The sequence below is a fragment of the Annulohypoxylon maeteangense genome, assembly GCF_022496945.1.
Source record: "Annulohypoxylon maeteangense strain CBS 123835 unplaced genomic scaffold GGS22scaffold_3, whole genome shotgun sequence".
Classification (NCBI taxonomy): domain Eukaryota; kingdom Fungi; phylum Ascomycota; class Sordariomycetes; order Xylariales; family Hypoxylaceae; genus Annulohypoxylon; species Annulohypoxylon maeteangense.
Genome location: NW_025953250.1, coordinates 536,768 through 553,885, shown reverse-complemented (window position 1 = coordinate 553,885; position 17,118 = coordinate 536,768). Strand labels below are relative to the sequence as shown.

At 47.5% G+C, this 17,118-nt stretch overlaps 5 protein-coding genes across 5 annotated transcripts; 2 read left to right on the top strand and 3 right to left on the bottom strand.

Annotated features, from left to right (window-relative positions):
• The first annotated feature begins 36 nt into the window (after positions 1-36).
• On the top strand, positions 37-1,962 carry GGS22DRAFT_154441 (uncharacterized protein). Its single transcript, XM_047960036.1, has 2 exons — positions 37-701; positions 756-1,962. The coding sequence occupies exons 1-2, from the start codon at positions 585-587 to the stop codon at positions 1,686-1,688; spliced, it is 1,050 nt and encodes a 349-aa protein (XP_047821674.1). The 5' UTR covers positions 37-584; the 3' UTR covers positions 1,689-1,962.
• Positions 1,963-6,276: 4,314 nt separating this feature from the next.
• GGS22DRAFT_89838 (cross-pathway control protein 1) lies at positions 6,277-7,482 on the top strand. Its single transcript, XM_047968365.1, has one exon. It carries the CDS (start codon positions 6,727-6,729, stop codon positions 7,447-7,449), a length of 723 nt encoding a protein of 240 aa, XP_047821673.1. The 5' UTR covers positions 6,277-6,726; the 3' UTR covers positions 7,450-7,482.
• Positions 7,483-8,965: 1,483 nt separating this feature from the next.
• Positions 8,966-9,745, bottom strand: GGS22DRAFT_185219 (uncharacterized protein; the record flags this gene model as incomplete). The annotated part of the gene is made up of 1 exon (XM_047964289.1): positions 8,966-9,745. One exon carries the CDS (start codon positions 9,743-9,745, stop codon positions 8,966-8,968), a length of 780 nt encoding a protein of 259 aa, XP_047821672.1.
• A 952-nt stretch (positions 9,746-10,697) lies between these two features.
• Positions 10,698-12,042, bottom strand: GGS22DRAFT_185218 (uncharacterized protein; the record flags this gene model as incomplete). The annotated part of the gene is made up of 5 exons (XM_047964288.1): positions 10,698-11,039; positions 11,097-11,224; positions 11,280-11,411; positions 11,474-11,714; positions 11,821-12,042. 5 exons carry the CDS (start codon positions 12,040-12,042, stop codon positions 10,698-10,700), a joined length of 1,065 nt encoding a protein of 354 aa, XP_047821671.1.
• Positions 12,043-12,276: 234 nt separating this feature from the next.
• GGS22DRAFT_154435 (P-loop containing nucleoside triphosphate hydrolase protein) lies at positions 12,277-15,262 on the bottom strand. The gene is made up of 3 exons (XM_047960035.1): positions 14,150-15,262; positions 14,016-14,096; positions 12,277-13,962 (listed from the first exon to the last, which is right to left on the bottom strand). The coding sequence occupies exons 1-3, from the start codon at positions 14,942-14,944 to the stop codon at positions 12,577-12,579; spliced, it is 2,262 nt and encodes a 753-aa protein (XP_047821670.1). The 5' UTR covers positions 14,945-15,262; the 3' UTR covers positions 12,277-12,576.
• Between the last annotated feature and the right edge of the window lie 1,856 nt (positions 15,263-17,118).

Below are 17,118 nucleotides of genomic sequence, written 5' to 3'. Positions count from 1 at the left end.
TAAAGGAAACCGTAAGTGGTTAATAGGCATCCTTGTGATCCTTGTGATGCCGATTGCGAATCCCTTCAAATTCATCTTCTAACAGAGCATCTACGAAATGCAATTGTACTTTTATGTTCTTCTGAAAGTTGTCGTGATACTAGGTACCTAGTACTGTATCCATATTTATTAACTGTACTTCTATATACGCGCATTATCCAAGCACTGTACAAGTACTGATTATTACCTGTGCGATTACCTCGATCCGTACGATAAAAGGTCTTGTAGCTGTCCAAGTAACTACATATCTAGGTAGGCAACGAAAATACCTACAGGCAATTACAGACAGTGGCCATTGCTGATAACGCAGTAACTGAGAAGGACCGAACTATATAATTCTATTTCGTCCCCACCAATTCACAAACCTTCCTCTTTTTCCTTCCGTTGTTCAATCTCTACACACGTCAACATTTGCTCGCGAACTTGAGCATATCGTCGGACGTGTCATTTAAGACACAGAGCAGAACCGTAATCGCCGATCCATATAACATTCATCAATTTAAATCCTTTGTTCTTTCACTCATTCACTCCATCTTACTTTTATCATGTCAGACGGTATGTGTGGCGGCTCTAAGAATCCGATCCTTGGTCACTTCGACCGGGAAACTTATCGAGAGACCCGCGCACGAAATGAACAACGCGCACAGGAAGAAATCTTACTTGTTAGTATCTCCGTTGAATCAAAATCGTTGTATTCATTTCTAACGCGTTCGCAGCGTGCAAGTGTGCGTTACGATGAGCAATTCAGTCAATTCCAACGAGAGAGTGCCCCCATGCCCCACCAACAGCCCGCTACCATTGCCGACTATCGTACACTACCTCGTCGCATCCAGTCGACCAATGCCCCTCCCGGTCCTAGAATGCTAGGTGGCTATGGACACCAGCGCCCTTCTCCCTCTGGTTTTGCACCTCGCGCCGTTCCTACCCAGCCCATGGAGGCAGGTCAGAGTACACACGAGAACTGGGCTCGTCAGTACCAAGATCAGCAACTCATCTCGAACACGTTGAATTTTCTTGCTCGTCCTGCTACCAGGGAGGTCTTCAATCATCCTTCTGTCAGCACCCGTACCGGACGACCTTACGATAACGCCCTATACCGAGCGCAAACACGAGGATCAATGGCATCCGGGCCAAGCTTCGCGCCGATCTCCATGGATCAAAACGGCGCTTCCATCGCTACTGGTCGCGTGAACCCCCGTGTTGAGTTCGACAATGCGTTCCGGGGATGGATGGATACCATGGGTGCCGAAGACGACGAAGATCTCTGGGCAGATGATTTGCCTCAGACCGAAGTATCTGAGTCGGCCACAGCCCCAATCTCTGAAGCTCCCGTCACGAGCCCTGCAGCAGAGGCGACCAACAGCCAGGAGGAGCAAGCGGCCCGCACAGAGCACACGCGAAACAGCGAAGACTCTAAGCTCGCAATCGCGGCCCAAGAGATCATCAACTCCGTGTCTGAAGATCAATCGGATAAGTTCCAGCAGTCAGAGTTCCTGAGTCTCATGCGCCGAATCGCCTCTAAGGACTTGGTCGTACGCGACAACGCATTGGTGGATGCCAGCACCCTCGCCACCAACTCCCACGACGCCAGCATCACCAATGCAGGTAGCGGTAATTACAAGCAGGCAACGGCGGAGGATGAAGAGTAAGCAGGATGAAGTGAATGATGCACGGCCTAAGAGGAGGCTACATGGACGCCTGAAAATCGAAGGCGTGAGGCTTGGGAAAGGGAAGCAGGAATCAACGACCTATTACTTGAATTCAGGGTTCTAAGTTCTACGTCGGTTTACCTAGCTACTGGACATCATGGACAGCAGAAGCATCGTCACAAACATGATCCCCCTTAGATAGCCTAATGTTCATCAACTGATACCACACATATTCGTGTTTGTCTTGTTTCCTGTGATCGATTTCGTGATAACTACCTCGGTGCATCTTTTAACCCATCCTGTGACATGTAGTAAAATCCGTACATGATTCGCCCAACGTCGTAGGTACTAGGTAATACCATAACAGCGCCTCAACAGTGGGTGACGCTTAACCTACAACTGCGATGCGGTGCGATGCAGGTAACTAAATTCTTTCGTTCATCTGACACCAATCTCCGGAAATAACGCCCTTCCATTTATACGTAAGAAGGCAATCGACGATCTGAGATATTATCTACAGTGACGTAGCACACGACGGGCCTCACATTATGTATGTAAGTACCTATCTGCCTGTCTGCCCTATCTCACATATGCACGTAATGCCGATTCCCTCCTCGTATCGACTCCAGCCAACCAACAGAAGCGCCATTTACACAGACGTGGAGGCTATGCTAACAATAGCCAGCCAGCCCTTTTCAGTGGAAGTGGGCAAATTGCACAAAACCCGGCCTCACAGCCTTGTCTTGGAATCCGTCCGCGCCGACGGACTCCGGGTCCGGCCGCCTTGTGGTCGGCGAGATGGACTAGTTAAGTGGTGGAGCGTCAGCGATTTAACTGCCTGGATAATCCACTCACACAAGTATATATACTAGGTATCTACGTAGTAGGTTAGCCGGTTAGTAGGCACCTACATACATCGCACGGGAGAAGGCAACCAATCCGGGGTCCGCGGGCCTCACCGGCGGTAAACGCAGGCGTCAATATCTATAGGTACCTAGTAGGTAGGGATTTGCCACGCGGCTCTTCGATATCAAGAAGGGATGTCTGAGGCGTCTGCCTTGGCTCCGCGCATTTTCGATTTAAGGGCCTCAGATTACTACGCCGCGGAAGATTACATACCGTATGTGTTATTCCCAGCATGCCGCTTACGCGATCATAGCATGTGTGTATGTACATAGCACCGCACGGTCGGATGGATACGTGGTTGGGATACTACATTGGAGTTGGCTTGGGATGGCGTCCCTAGGGGCAGCTGACGAGAGCCGCTGCATGGTATCGACAAACATAGGGCGTGGACGAGGAGCGGATTCGGTAAGCGTACATATATGTGTACTATAGCTGTTACTAGCTACTGCTGGTAAAGGCGGAAAAAGTAGGGTGGGATATCAAGAATCCGCATATGCTGCCAAATATGTCCCGCGACGTAATCTACAACGTAACAATTGGTCCAAATATAATGTACGTATAAAGTACCAGACTAAAAAGGCACTGTAGTTAGCCCTGGAAGACCGTAAGCTCGGGGGAATTCTGGAGACACTAGCAACGTCTCCGCGGCTTACAGAATTAGATCGGCTAAGGAAACGTGGCCTCGTGAAAGAATATAATATACATATCCGTTAGGGATTTGGTCCTGTGTGTTGAATGGTTGAAGTGATGTGAGAAGAAGGGGAGGGAAAAGATGAGATTGGGTGAGGCATGCAGGACTGGGATATTGTAGGGCTGATAGGGTGTGTCGTGTCGGATTCTTGGGACTTCTGAACCAGGTATGTACGCAATATGTTGTGTGCCAGAATCTCCCAATGATGTCGCGCGGGATATCAGGCAGGCGTTTCTGGGAAATATATGCATATCTGGTCTGAATATAATATTTTATATTTCAAATATTTAATCGTAAGAAACGGAGCCTCGATAATAGTTGGCGGTCCGCGACAATCTGTGATAATCGGCAAGCGACGGCGTAAAAGACTGCGCCCTACGTCTTGCAGGAAAAGTGTATCGGTTCCTTGGCTCGATATCCACTGATGTATGTAGTACCATATGTACGACCCCCTGGACATGCAGGACAAGATGATCAAGGTCCTAGGTCCGCAAAGCAGAGATGCTTGATGCTTGATGCTTGATAGTAGACACATGTCGATATGTAATCCATCTTTTTGAGCGATTTTCATAGGATCCCAGGTACAGTAGTCCGCGAACCAGCCTCCGTTCCCATGCCATAACCGCTACTGCAAAGTTCGCACTGCGGCGGAATTACATTAGTATTTTACCATTACCGCATACAGCAGTATGCCGACAGACCATGCCGTAAAAACGGAATAATACCAGTTTGGTATCACATAGGATCTAATCCATTCAAAGCCAGGGACTTAAAAGGGCAGGATATGGCGAACCGTGTTCCATATACCCATATCAGCCATACCAGCCATATCTACTTCCGTACAAGCACAACACGACGCTGTAGGTAGCGCAATACTATCGTGGTATGCATGTTCCATACTGATGGAGATGGATGTTACATAAGACGCGGGTGAGGTTCGAAGTATGAGTCACAACCCGACGGCAGGGCTGGGAAATTGCAATTCTCCATAGGAATTGGTCGATCCGATTGATCGAATTGCTTCTCTTGCCGATCTCATACACACCATCTTCGCCCATGCAGCCATGCGAATGTCTTGAATGTCTGAATTGAGTTTCGATTCCGTTGGTCCCTTGAAGTTTGTGGGGTTGAAGAAGCCGACGCCACAGCGCCAATAGATGCTGGTGCACATCCGCGTCGCGCACGCACCAGGAAGTATGCCAGTGCCAGGTGTGCGCAATTCACGATTTCCCATTTGCGATTTGAGATGCGACTTGCGGCGCTTCGTACCAAATGCACGAAAACGTCATTTGACATCGTGACCTGAATATCATTGAATATCATTTATCATATTCCTCTTCTTCTTCTTCTTGACTTGCATCAGTGGATCATCCTAAACCATTCTTAGGTCTAAGCACGTAGTCGAATATTACATAGTATGGTAAGGATTCTATTAGCGTGTCCTCGAAGCAGTAAGATATCGTGAAAAAGGCAAGACAAAAAAACTGGAGTAAGGAGTATATACGGATTGGTCAGCACAGCCACCACTACTTCAACCGTCCAATGAAAACTAATATTGGAATCTCGAAGATAATACTAAGTATTCGCAATATTTATTATGGCACTGTAAGCGGCGAGCTGGGGATGTACATCAGTATAACGTTGATTAATAATTCTGATTTTTGAAGCTTCTTCACGTTGAATATCTCAAGGGGGGAAAAGGTGGAAGAGAAAAAAACGGAGGTATCACAGTACCTAGATACCAAGATACATCACTTCCGTATCCAGCTCGCCGACGTCAATTAACCAATGAGAGGCATTTATAGTTAATGGGCGAACTGGTACGTACATAGTACTTTCGTAATCAATCACAAGCCTTAGCCACAACGAGTCTAACATCTTGGCAGTGCAACGCTTACATTGGGGACCGAAGGGCTAAATAGAAATTCAATTTAGAAACGGTGTTAGCGTTGTTCAAACCCTCAACTCCGGAATGCCACGGTGATAAGATAAAGAAATAATCTTTCAACCGTTACATACAAGGTATTTTCTTTTTTTTTTGCGCCGGCGTAAGATCATATATGTTCGAGGTTCGGATGTAACTATTCGCATCCTCCGATAATACTACGGTACTGCTAGAAATACAAATAACGAGCAGAATTATTCGCAAAGTACTGCAAGACCAGAATGGTGGTACTATGTAGAATATACGCTGTAAAATGCGCAGCAGGGAAAATACGCAGATGCGGAGGAAGGCTGTGCGCTAAGAGGAACATTGGATTGGAACATTAGGAAGATTGGTCGCAGGGATAGTTTAGTGCAAAAGGAATTGTGGACCAAAAGTGTGAGTCATACCTCTTCTGAAGCGAACAGATTGTGTTCTCGCCTATCTGTTTCAGCTGGTAGTTTTGCGGTAAAATGTGCTGGACGAGCCCGCAATCAAAATTGTTAGTGGTTAGCAAGTTACCGTAAGACCTAACTGAACAGCTGCTGGGAAAACCCCTTGACACTTGAAATCCACCCGCGCGTCCGCCTAACTTACTGGCTCGTGCACGACCCATTCCCTTTTCGAATTTATACTTGGGTACCTGGTACTTACCAAAGGTATATCTCTCCGGCAGGCTCTAGGATCAGATTGTTGCCTGAAAAAATACTAAAGTCTACTTCCTCCCACCAATATTCAGGCACGAAATCTTTTTCTTTCCCCTCCTTCTTTTTCCTCATCACACACAACCATCCAAACTAAATCATAAGAAGGTCAACCACAATTCAATCAAGATGCGCTAAGCAAACCTGACCTCGTCGTCTGTTCCCTTCTCATTCCCCTCAGTACCTTAATCGGTCAACAAAATTCAGTCACCAACTAGAAACGTTTTTCTCCCCACTCAACTCTTTTCGTCAGCTCTTCCTTTTGAGGTTGATCTGAACTCACACGAAGCTATCACCAGCTCCCCAAGTTCTCCTTTCAATACCGCCACAATTTCTTCCCAAGACTCTCCAGTCTTCACCACGGATTCACAACAGTCATCATGGCTTCCCTCCAGTTCCCAGAGCCAGCCGGCCCAACCCGAGCAGCCCTTATTCCTTCCACCGCAGCAGGACTTCGTCTTGTTCGATCAAGCCCCTTCTCAGAGCCAGAACGCTAATCGCGCCTCGCCGTCCCCTGCGTTGCACGCAGCACTTGGAACTCCCAACACCAACGCTAGTCAATCTCAATTGTTCAACGGTTCTCCTTTGCAGGGTCAGCAACGAAACCAGCAGCAATTACTAGCTCAGACTATCCAAGCAACTGGACATCAGATTTCCTCTCAGGTCTACACCAATCGGTTCATTCCTCAGCAACATCTTTACGCCTCTGCCGCGTTGTCTCCTTCGGCGTCTTCGAACTCTCAGAATCGTTTTGCTCGTCCACCCATCCCTCTTTTTTCTCAGAGCACGGGTAACCGACAAGTTGCATCCACCATGGACTTGCAAGGTAAATTTCTTGGCCCCGCATTGAATGATAACCAATTCTCACATCCAATAGACGCAGTTCGTTTCGAGGATTTGGCCAGTGGTGGCACCACGGCGTACTCTTCCCCGGGTATTCCTAGCTACGACGCTAACATGAGCTCTACCCCGAGCTCGATGAGCAACCTAGCCACGGTGTCTCCCTACGAGCTGCACATCGATCATTTCTCGTCTGCCCCGAACTCTGCCGCGATCACGAACCTAACCTCGCCGTCGTTGCCCAACGAATCTCCCGACTTCTTAGATAGCTATGAAGCCTCTCCTCTCGTTGGCGCTCACGAGGCGGACAGTGACAACTGGTTTCCCTTATTTGGCAACCCTCCTGCAGCTGGTGTCGGTTTCAATATGGACAACTACTCTCCAGTCAACGAGCCCAAGGACCTTGAATCGACCGAGCCCGTTTCGAGACCTCGTGTCAAGTCCAGTGGTTCGCCTCCGACCAAAACTCGTGGTGTTTCTGAGGGTGGTGTTACCAAGCCCAAAAAGCCGCTTCCTGCTATCACCGTAGATGATCAGAACGACACTGTCGCAATGAAGCGAGCGCGTAACACCCTGGCAGCACGCAAGTCTCGTGCCCGCAAGGCTGAGAAGATGGAGTATTACGAGAAAAGGATCGAACAACTCGAGGAGGAAGTCGCTTTCTGGAAGGAACAGGCTCAGTCCAAAAGCTCGTAATCAGGCAACGGTATGGTAGAACATCTGTTGCAAAGGGTGGAACTGGAGGGCGGCATCACGACCGCCTACACCCAACCATGACAACCATTTCGGGATGACAGTGGTAACAGTCCGATGCTACCGGCGCATTTGGACGATGACGCCACTTGTCGAGGAAATTTAAATAGGCTTCTTTCTTGTCGTTTCCTCCATTTTTTTCGGTTCCATCGCATTGGAGCAACCAAAATTGGGTGCGGACAGGGTTTTTTCATTTAGTCTTTTTTCGAGTTTTTTTCTGTCAGAGGCCTCGGGCCTTGCATATATCTCTGCACACTTTTTTCCTGTCATTTCTGGGAGGCTAAGTTGCAGGATATCAATCAATCAATGAAAGTCATGAAACATACTTGTGTGTTCTTCGTTCCCATGCTTCTATGATATGGTGTGACTGGTTTTCCGTAGCTCGTCTCATCCAAGTCGTCTATGGTGCCGTAAGCCTGGAGTTTTCTTCGGTCTGGAATGGTTTATAATGTTAGCTAGGTGGAGGCTCAAGCTGCTTCGTCTTTATAGGTATGCTTTGACATGTTCATGTTTGGGAGCTTGCTTGTGTCTTGGCGCTGTGTGTTTCCTCTTAGCTGCTTGGGAGCTGCCTTTGCCTCGCAGGCCAAACTGCATGATGAGCCCCGTTTGACTGGTTTGGTCTTGGAGAATGGAGAATGGAGGGATGGGAGATGGATGGGAAAGGAAAGGAAAGCCGTGTTTATGTATGTTCGGGGCTGTGGATGTGTTGGGAGAGGCGGACAGTGGCGGCTAGACATGGCACAGTGAAGACTGTGTTTGTTACCGGTTCAACAAATTCTCAATCCACTTTGGAGAGAATTTTCTTGGGGATTGGGTGCTTGTGAGGTGAGGTGCAATCTTTGCACGGGCCTGATGGGGGTTAGGATGGCTTTGTTACTGTGTAGAGTAGGTAGGGAGAAGGGAAAAGTTGGGAAGATGGGATGGAAGTTGGAAGATGGATGGATGAGGATGGGATGAAAGAGGGATGGATGGACAAACAGAAGAGATTGGGAAAGAAAGGATGAGGAAAGGATGGAGAAATGATGTGGATGGGAGTGAAATATTTAACATAACGCCTCTTTCGTTAGGTATTACTCATATTAATGCCCTAGACACTTGAATTCAGAGTTGTTCAGAGTTGCGTAGCAACGGTGACTACCTAGTAGGTATTTCTATTCCTCCAGTGGCGTTCTCCTCTTCCAACTGGACGTTGACTATTATTAGCTACGTTATGTGATGAGTCTTAATAAGAATGGAGCGTTACAGTAAGAGGCCAATCTGTTGAAAGTCACCCAGTCGTGGATCTCGTATAGCCTGAGTCATTCGGCCAAGCTCACGATGAAAATGCAAGACTCATCCAGTTTCGTATCAAAGACTTTTCATTCAAGTTGCTATGGGGAAATCCAATCTAGGAAATATCGAAGGGAGATTTATTGAGAGTCATACATGATGGCGCGTATAAAATAAAGGGACAATGCTCTCAAGAAGAAGAAGAAGAAGATGATGATGATGAAGAAGATGAAGATGATGAAGATGATGATGAAGATGAAGATGAAGACGACGACGACGACGACGACGATGATGATGATGAAGTAGAAGCAGCAGCAGCAGCAGCCGCCTTTGCCTTCGCCTCCGCCTCCGCCTCCTTGCGAGCGACGAGGGCTTCTATGCCCCTTTCCACTGCTATCCTCTCCATAAGATCATGAAAATGCTCATGTGCTCTTCCAGATTCATGTTTCTGCTGATACAACTTCATCCACTCAGAACTGTTCTTCCGAAGCTTCGAACGTAGTATTTTCGCGTGCTGGATCCTTTCCTGGAGCTTGGTTTCCAAAAGTATCTTTCGCCATCCCTCCGGCCGCCAAACCTCATGGAAGGTCTCGGGTCTGCGGCGAGGATCGAGCATCATGTAGATCCAGTAGTGCGTGAAGATACCAACGATGCCCATGAACGTCAGAGAGCATAGCTGTACCTGATACAGTCCGATGAAGTTGGTGAGGGCAAAGAGAGGTACTCCGCAGAAGAGCCATATGACGATGACCTGGTAGAGAACAAGGACGAAGTGATAACCCTCGTACGCTTGCAGCTCGCGAGGACCGTCGGAGAAGACGCCGAATCGCGGCGGGATCCCAAGGACATTTGACTGAAATCGGTAGCATTCTTTTGCGATCATTAGATGAAGGGCGTTAGGCTCTCCGCTGTCGTTCTGTTCGGGGTCGACGAACGCCTTAAAGATTGGATTGGTAAAGATAAAAGACATTGTGATGGTGTTTTCTATACCAGTTAGCATCTTTTGACAGGCCTGGATAAGGGCAGGAGAGAGAAAGAAGTCTCAGAACTTGCGTGCAGTAGTATGATGGTGAGATAGTAAGTCGTATGTATATGTGCGGTACTGTTATTCAACCCCTTCACGCTTGGGATTCTAACAAGACTCGCTACGTGGAATCTCCTAGTTATCGTGCTCTTCAAGTGGATCTTCAAGAGGATGTGGTGTGTGTAAATTATTGATGAAGTAAAATACAACAATGATTACGATGAGCTTGAATAAGCCAGGGTATTCTCTTTCGAGAAAGTCGAGCAAGGGAAACATGATTTCTGGATGGGATGTTTAGTAGGTAGGTAGATAGTTGTGTTCAGACATACATGTACGCATAGACTGGATGTCTTCTATTTAAAGGCACGAGGAGCTGTGGTGTGTGGAATATGAACTGCACAGGTTGATATGATAGTTTTCGCTGTAAAATCTAAATATCGATATTTTTGAGGGAGTGAGATTTTAACAGGGTCACCTGGTAAAGTCATATAAATTAGCAATCGTAAACCAAAGAGCTAGTCTGCATTCGATAAACTTAAGGAGGATCTATGCATATTAGTCCAAAGCTTAAGGCATAAGATATCGTGACAACGTGGTTCAGAGAGTCAAAGCACCCTACATCTATCTTCATTAGAAAGGCAATAAACACTTGCTCCACAAGAACAGCAGATAATGGGAGTACTTAGTGGAAAGTAAATTTCTCAGTTTTATTTCTGTGCTGTTTAACTTCGTCTAAACACCAACTTTGCTCTTTGGAATATCAAGGCGAGTGCCACAAAGCCCCCTTTCCGCTCAGCGAGCAACCAGCTGACATCAAAGTTCCTCTTCTATTGGGAAGACACATGTAAACGTCATAGTAATATAGGCATGTAAATGAGACTCTCTATGCCAGTATCTTCTATTGATCTCCAGAGCCTTCTACATCAGCATCATATATAAATCTCTTTATCAACGCCGCGATTGCCTCATCCGTCTCCCCAGGTTGGTTAGGGAATGCCTCCGCGGTTTTGTCGCGCACCGCAGCTTCGGCTGTTTGCAACATATATGCCAAACTAGCACGTTCCCGAACTCTGTCTGCGAGACATCTAGCCAAGAAATCGCGAAGATCGTCGTCGAGGGTGGGGTATTTCGCGCCGTTTCCGTGGTGTAGAATCTCCGTTGCTCGTGTTTGGAAACCTTGATATTCCGTAATCCACGCCGAGATCCGTACTTCGTGTCTTGCGATCAGGTTAATCATAATCTAGATATATGTTAATTAGGTAAATTCCTAAAACCGATATGGGCTTGCTATCAATACCCTGGATATTTTCCAAACATTATCGGCGACCCCTTGGAATCCCTCCCTTGTTCGACCAAAATCAATGAATTTAAGTGGTGGAACTATAGAGTGTTCTTGAAACCTCAAGCCAGCTGTTCCTATCATAACTGGATATTGTTAATATCTCGATATATCCATGGGTAGAAAAGATTGTGAACAGACCATTTGACAGATGTAGGTCTGCATGCTCGATATCACTTGGCTGTCTACCATCCTCAGGGATCGTTTCTAGTTGGGATACCTGGTCCTCAGTGCCATTCATAGGATAAGCGAGAGCAACACAGGCTCTTATTACTAAAATCAATCGTTGCATGTTAATCGTAGCCTCGCCATTTAAAGGGGATTATCATACTTACAGCACAGGAAGAAGGACCACAGTATGCGATTTGGTAACAATTGATCGTGTTTTATTAATCTGTCATATAGCCGTCGTATATCTGCATTTTCCAAATACTCAAACACCGCTATCGGTTGTGTAATACCTTCCAACCAGTCCCTAGTTGTTGGTACCTTTCGAGCGCCCGTGACTGGGTCCAACGAGGGAGGGTCATCGCGACTCCCTAGCATCCTCACGATGTGCTCAGAACCGCGAAGGGTCTAAAAGAAACAAGTTAGTAGAATATCCTGGTTGATATAGAATGCTCAGACTTGCTTTCAACCATGTTATCTCGTTTCTAAGGTCATCATCCCGTCTCGGATCTACAGACCGCTTTATAGCGATGCGTCGATACGTCGTTAAGGAGAGCTTCTCGATGGCAGAAAATGTGAGACCGAAAGCACCTCGTCCAATGAGACCTTCGAAGGTAAATCTTTGGTATTGTGTGGCGAAATGTGTTCTTAGTTCGGCTTCGATTTCTTCTATAGTTTTGTTGCCATACGAAACCACGGTGTCAGACCGATGAGCTGGGTTTATTCGGTCATCCATAGGTTGAGAATATGCCGTGATGCGATTGAATTCGACAAGTGTGTGCGTAGATAGAACACCTCCAAAATGAAACCGAGATGGGCCGAGAAACGCTTTGTATGCATGGTTATATCATTAATAAAGACATTGTGCATCTAATTCCGGAATAAGAGTAAACATACCTGGATCTATCACTGAGAAACAAAGGGGGAAATGTATTGTTTAATCTAGCTGTGTTAAAGTTTGTAAGGCGACGACGCTCATTCTCAGGTCGGATAGAGTATCACTGCTCGATATGGAAAACCAAAATAAAATGGCTGCAATGTGTAGTTCTTGTAATGGCGTATACGCCAATGTAGGCAGCTCAATAATAGAGCGACGTCCTATGTTTCCGCAAGGAACATCCAGTTTGTGTGAATGTTGTAGGTCACCAACTCCCTCAGTGAAGCACATTAAAATCATCATCCGCCGCCAATTCCCTACATGCTAAACATAGCATCATATCTCATTTCCATCCCTACCTACCTACATATCTACCAACATACCCTCCCTCTCCTAATGCGCCTTCACAACACCCGCAGCATCAGCCTGTGCAGCAATCCTCTTCTTATACGCCTGGACATCGCCAGGGAACTTCCAAACCGTGCCATTCTCGCAAACCCAAAGGCTCTTGCAAACTGTCTGCAACATCGTGACGTCGTGAGAAACCATCAGCACACCTCCCTGGAACTCTTGTAGCGCTTCAGATAGGGCGTCCATGGCCTCGATATCGAGATGATTGGACGGTTCGTCGAGGACTAGGATATGGGGCTGCGTGAGCGCGAGGCAAGCAAATGCCACACGACTCTTCTGACCACCGGACAACACTTCCATTTTCTGTAGACCGGTTGTGCCCGTGATACCGAAAGCGCCAAGCTGTCGGCGGTACTCCTCGTCTGTGCGTCCGGGATACGTCTTTGACATGAAGCTGACAGCGCTCATCGTCAAGTCTAGCGCGTCGACGTGGTGCTGGGCGAAAAACCCGATCCTTAAACGAGAGTTCTGTGATATGATACCCTTCGTCGCAGACAGCTTGCCAATCAGCAACTTCAATATTGTAGTTTTACCCGCACCGTTAGGTCCGACGATACCGATTCGTGAGTCGAGCTGAACGTCTAGGTCGACGTCCTTGAGAAGGACCTTGTCGAGACTGTAGCCGAAGGTGACACCCGACATTTGCACAATGGGTGGAGACAACTTCTCGACTTCGGGGAAGCGGAACTTGACGCTGTATTCGGTCTCGGGGGGTTCAAGGATAGGCATGCGCTCGAGCTTCTTGATACGAGACTGGGCCTCGGCGGCCTTGCCGGCGTTATAACGGAACTTGTCGATGAAGGACTGTAGATGGGCACGCTGCGCTACGTTGTTCTCGTACTCGCGCTTAGCCGTCTTCTTGCGCTCCTCGCGTGTTGCGTAGAAGGACTCGAAGTTGGCACCGCGGTAGTAGTCGAGCCGCTCAGAGTGCTGGTGTATGATGTCTGTCGCGACTTCGTTAAGGAAGGCTCTGTCGTGACTGACTACCAGGACGGTGCTTGGGTAGGTAAGGAGGTAGTTCGAAAGGAAGGTAATGGAGGGGACGTCCAACATGTTGGACGGTTCGTCGAGAAGTAGCAAGTCAGGCTCGCAGAAGAGGGCTCGGGCAAGTGCCAGACGCATACGCCAACCACCAGAGAATGTCTTCGTGGCAAATTGTTGACGTTCTGGGGAGAAACCCAAACCTGCTAGAATGCTAGCAGCTCTGGACTCTGCCTTGTCTGACTCCATTTCGGCTAATTTCGCTTGGATTTCTCCAAGTTTCTGGTCAAGTGCCTCTCGATCATGGTCTAACTTTGCGGCATCGGCAGAAGTATCCGCCATGGACGAACGCTGAGACTCAATGTCGGCGAGACGTGCTGTGATTTCCTAGGCGATAATATTAGCAAGCAAGACTGAGAATTGAGAGGCGAAGAACATACTGTTTGCTCCTTGAGTAACACCTTCCGCCAAACATCGGCATCTAAGACAGCTTGCAAAGCAGACGTGTCATCGCCAGTAATCTAGGACCTATTAGCATGCATATCAAATCATGAAGCTACAGCGATTGTCATACCTCTTGTTCGACGTGAAGAATAGAAATATGTGTAGGAACGGGTAACTCTCGCCTGGACAACGCCCTGAGTAACGTAGATTTACCAACACCGTTGTGACCAACCAAACCATAGCGATGTCCATAAGCGAGAGTTAGGTCTGTATCCATGAGGATACGTGTTCCACCGATACTAACATCTATATTCTCAATCTTGATGTCCTTGGTCTTGCCAACGCCGCCACCAGATCCGAGCTGCAAAGGGTTGACGGCCATATAGAACTCTTCGTAGCTCTGGGCATTCTCGGCCTGGTTAAGCAGCTTAGAAGCTTCATACTCAACTGTCTTGAATTGTTTCTTATTCTGTTTGGCGGCGATTTTACGCTCTGCCTTCTCAAGCTTCTTCCGGTCGACCTTGGACTCTACCTTACGGGCATTTGCAGACTCCAGGTCGACACTACCGGTAGCCACGGCTAGAGTGGACGACATGTTCCGCTGAGAGCCGACCTGGATGGCCTGGTCAAGTCGCCTCACGGCAGAGGGTCCCCGCCGCTCGCCATTGCTGCTGTTGGCCTCTTCATACTTGTCAACCCACTTGGAGACTAATGAACGGATATTATCTTGGTTTGAGCCAGCCGGGTCTCCGGACGCAGAGAGCAGAAGTTCGGTGATGGCAGCGGCAGCCTCAGCGAGGGGTGATAGAGCGGCTGATTCCTCATCCCCTACCCAAGCAGTAGATGCATGTCTAAGATAGCCTACCGAGTACTCGGAGACGACTGGGTCAATGTCCGGAATTGCGGCTCTGATATCGGCTTCCATTATTCCTTGTGTCGGGGATGGATGCCGGAGATTACCTTACCCACTAGGACTTTGGAGGGTCCAGAACGTATCAAAACGGGATTCAATTTGCGAATCTTCCAGCTGGAAAAGGCTGAAAAAGCTGGAAAAGCTGAATTTGTCTATCTGGTCTTTTCGTTGCCCCCTGAGATCTTTAATGACACCGCTTCCAATGAACGTGGATCCCTGGTTGTAAGATTTAATTTCCAGATGCAGTGCACGATGCAATAGGGTTTCTAGTGTGATCCGTTTGTCGTCCAAGCGGCGGTTATGAATCCTGAAATTGTTGCATCGTTCAGGAAATCGGCACAAAATCATAAAATGTCGTCTGAATAAAAAAGTGGAATTCATAGGTACCTAAGTACCTACATACGTTTATACGGTATAAATGGAGATATACACTGTACATGGGTTGAAACGGGGATGACTAAGATTATTAATGTTTAGTTTACCAGGACTGCGGTTTATCTTCGGCGTCGACGATATTGACTTTTAATTACATGTGATGAAAATATGATAAATATCGCTATTATTCATGTAGGCATCCGTGACATAACCTTGAATCATTGGATGATATCTACCAGTACCTAAGTACATCCCAGTTACATAGAGTAAATTCATTCAATATTCTTCTTTGTTGGCTGCAATTTGGAACTTACAAACAACTTTAAACAAGAATCAATTGATACGCTGCAATTGACATTGGAACTTTTTCAAGTCGTGTTGGTCGAAGTTGAATTGGCCATGTGCTTAGGCCTCGACCTTTTTTTAAAGATCAAAACATCGAAATTTGTCCAAACCTATCAGACCCTTTCATTATGAGGCGATTCACCATGTTGGAATCCCTACCTTGTCCCTGTTCCTTGTTCTTCCTATTTAGGCGACGCCTAGCTCCGAACGATCTGCTTCTCAGGAGCTGTATCGAGATCCAATAGGCTACCGATGTTAAGACCCAAGGGATATTGTCAGGATATGTTTAGTTGTTTTGAACTTTCGACATGGGGAAGTCTTGGACCCTTACCTAACCAACAATTCGGTCTCACCAGCAATGACATGAGAAGTCTAAAGGACCTGGACGACATAAGGACAGGGCTAGCCTTAAATTCAAAGGAAACAAGACTGGAGACAAATCTTGCTAAGCTTCGGAGTTTGCCAGTTGCCAGTTGCCTAGCAGCCTAGCAGCTAGTGCCTATTCAATGTACAGCATCGCCAACGCCACTACATAAGATCGACCGGGGATTGAGGCGTCACAACTCGTCACAACTCAATTCGGATCGATCTCGTACAATCTGTGCGTGCCAATAGGATATTTGCCTGTGATCGGTGCCGTGCCGGGTGAAGCGCGTGGGAATGACGCGGCGACCACTCGCGGACGCGTTCTGGAAGCCCATTCACCATTCTAGTATCGCATACCTGGCACTTTGAAACGCGCATCATTCCCGTCGCGCTCCCGCCCAAGCTGATTGGTCCTTCTACGCACTGCATCTTCCTAGCTAACCGCAGCCGCTGTAGGATTCTTCAGCCAGTCAGCCAGGCCGTGTCTCACAGCGCCCTATCATTGCCATTGTTGGCAGTTGGAACGCCTCCTAAGATCTTCACTAACAAGAAAAAAAAAGTATTTGGAGGCATCCATATTAGGCTGGACGCCCGGTGCAACGCGCAGCTGGACAATGACCTGGGTGATGCGGCCGCCGCCTGGACCTTTACAGTACATTGGCACTGATTTCCACATGCTAGATGCAACGTATCTCCAGGTATCTTACTTGATTATACTCGCCAATCACTCGCCAATCTGCGCGTATGGTTCGATATATGTATGTACCGAAAGTCCTAAACACTCCCGCTGCAGCTGTCATGAGATTTAGGGTATCGATACTATGGACCCTCTTCTCCTTAATAAACGTATTTCACACGATCCGAGTGGGATCGCTGGATAGTTCCTGTTCATACTCTTGTAAGACCATTTTCAATCTATTCCCCGATAGCCCTAGAGATCTACTCGTGGGGGGTTACATTTCGCCTTTCGATGGTGGCCAACGTCATGTCGCCATTAAGTGCCAATGGATTTTAGATGCAACTGCAAGAAAATCCTGAAAGCTTCGATATCATAATCGACTTAAGCATGCGAGACATGGTCCTGGGCATTTGCTGTAATG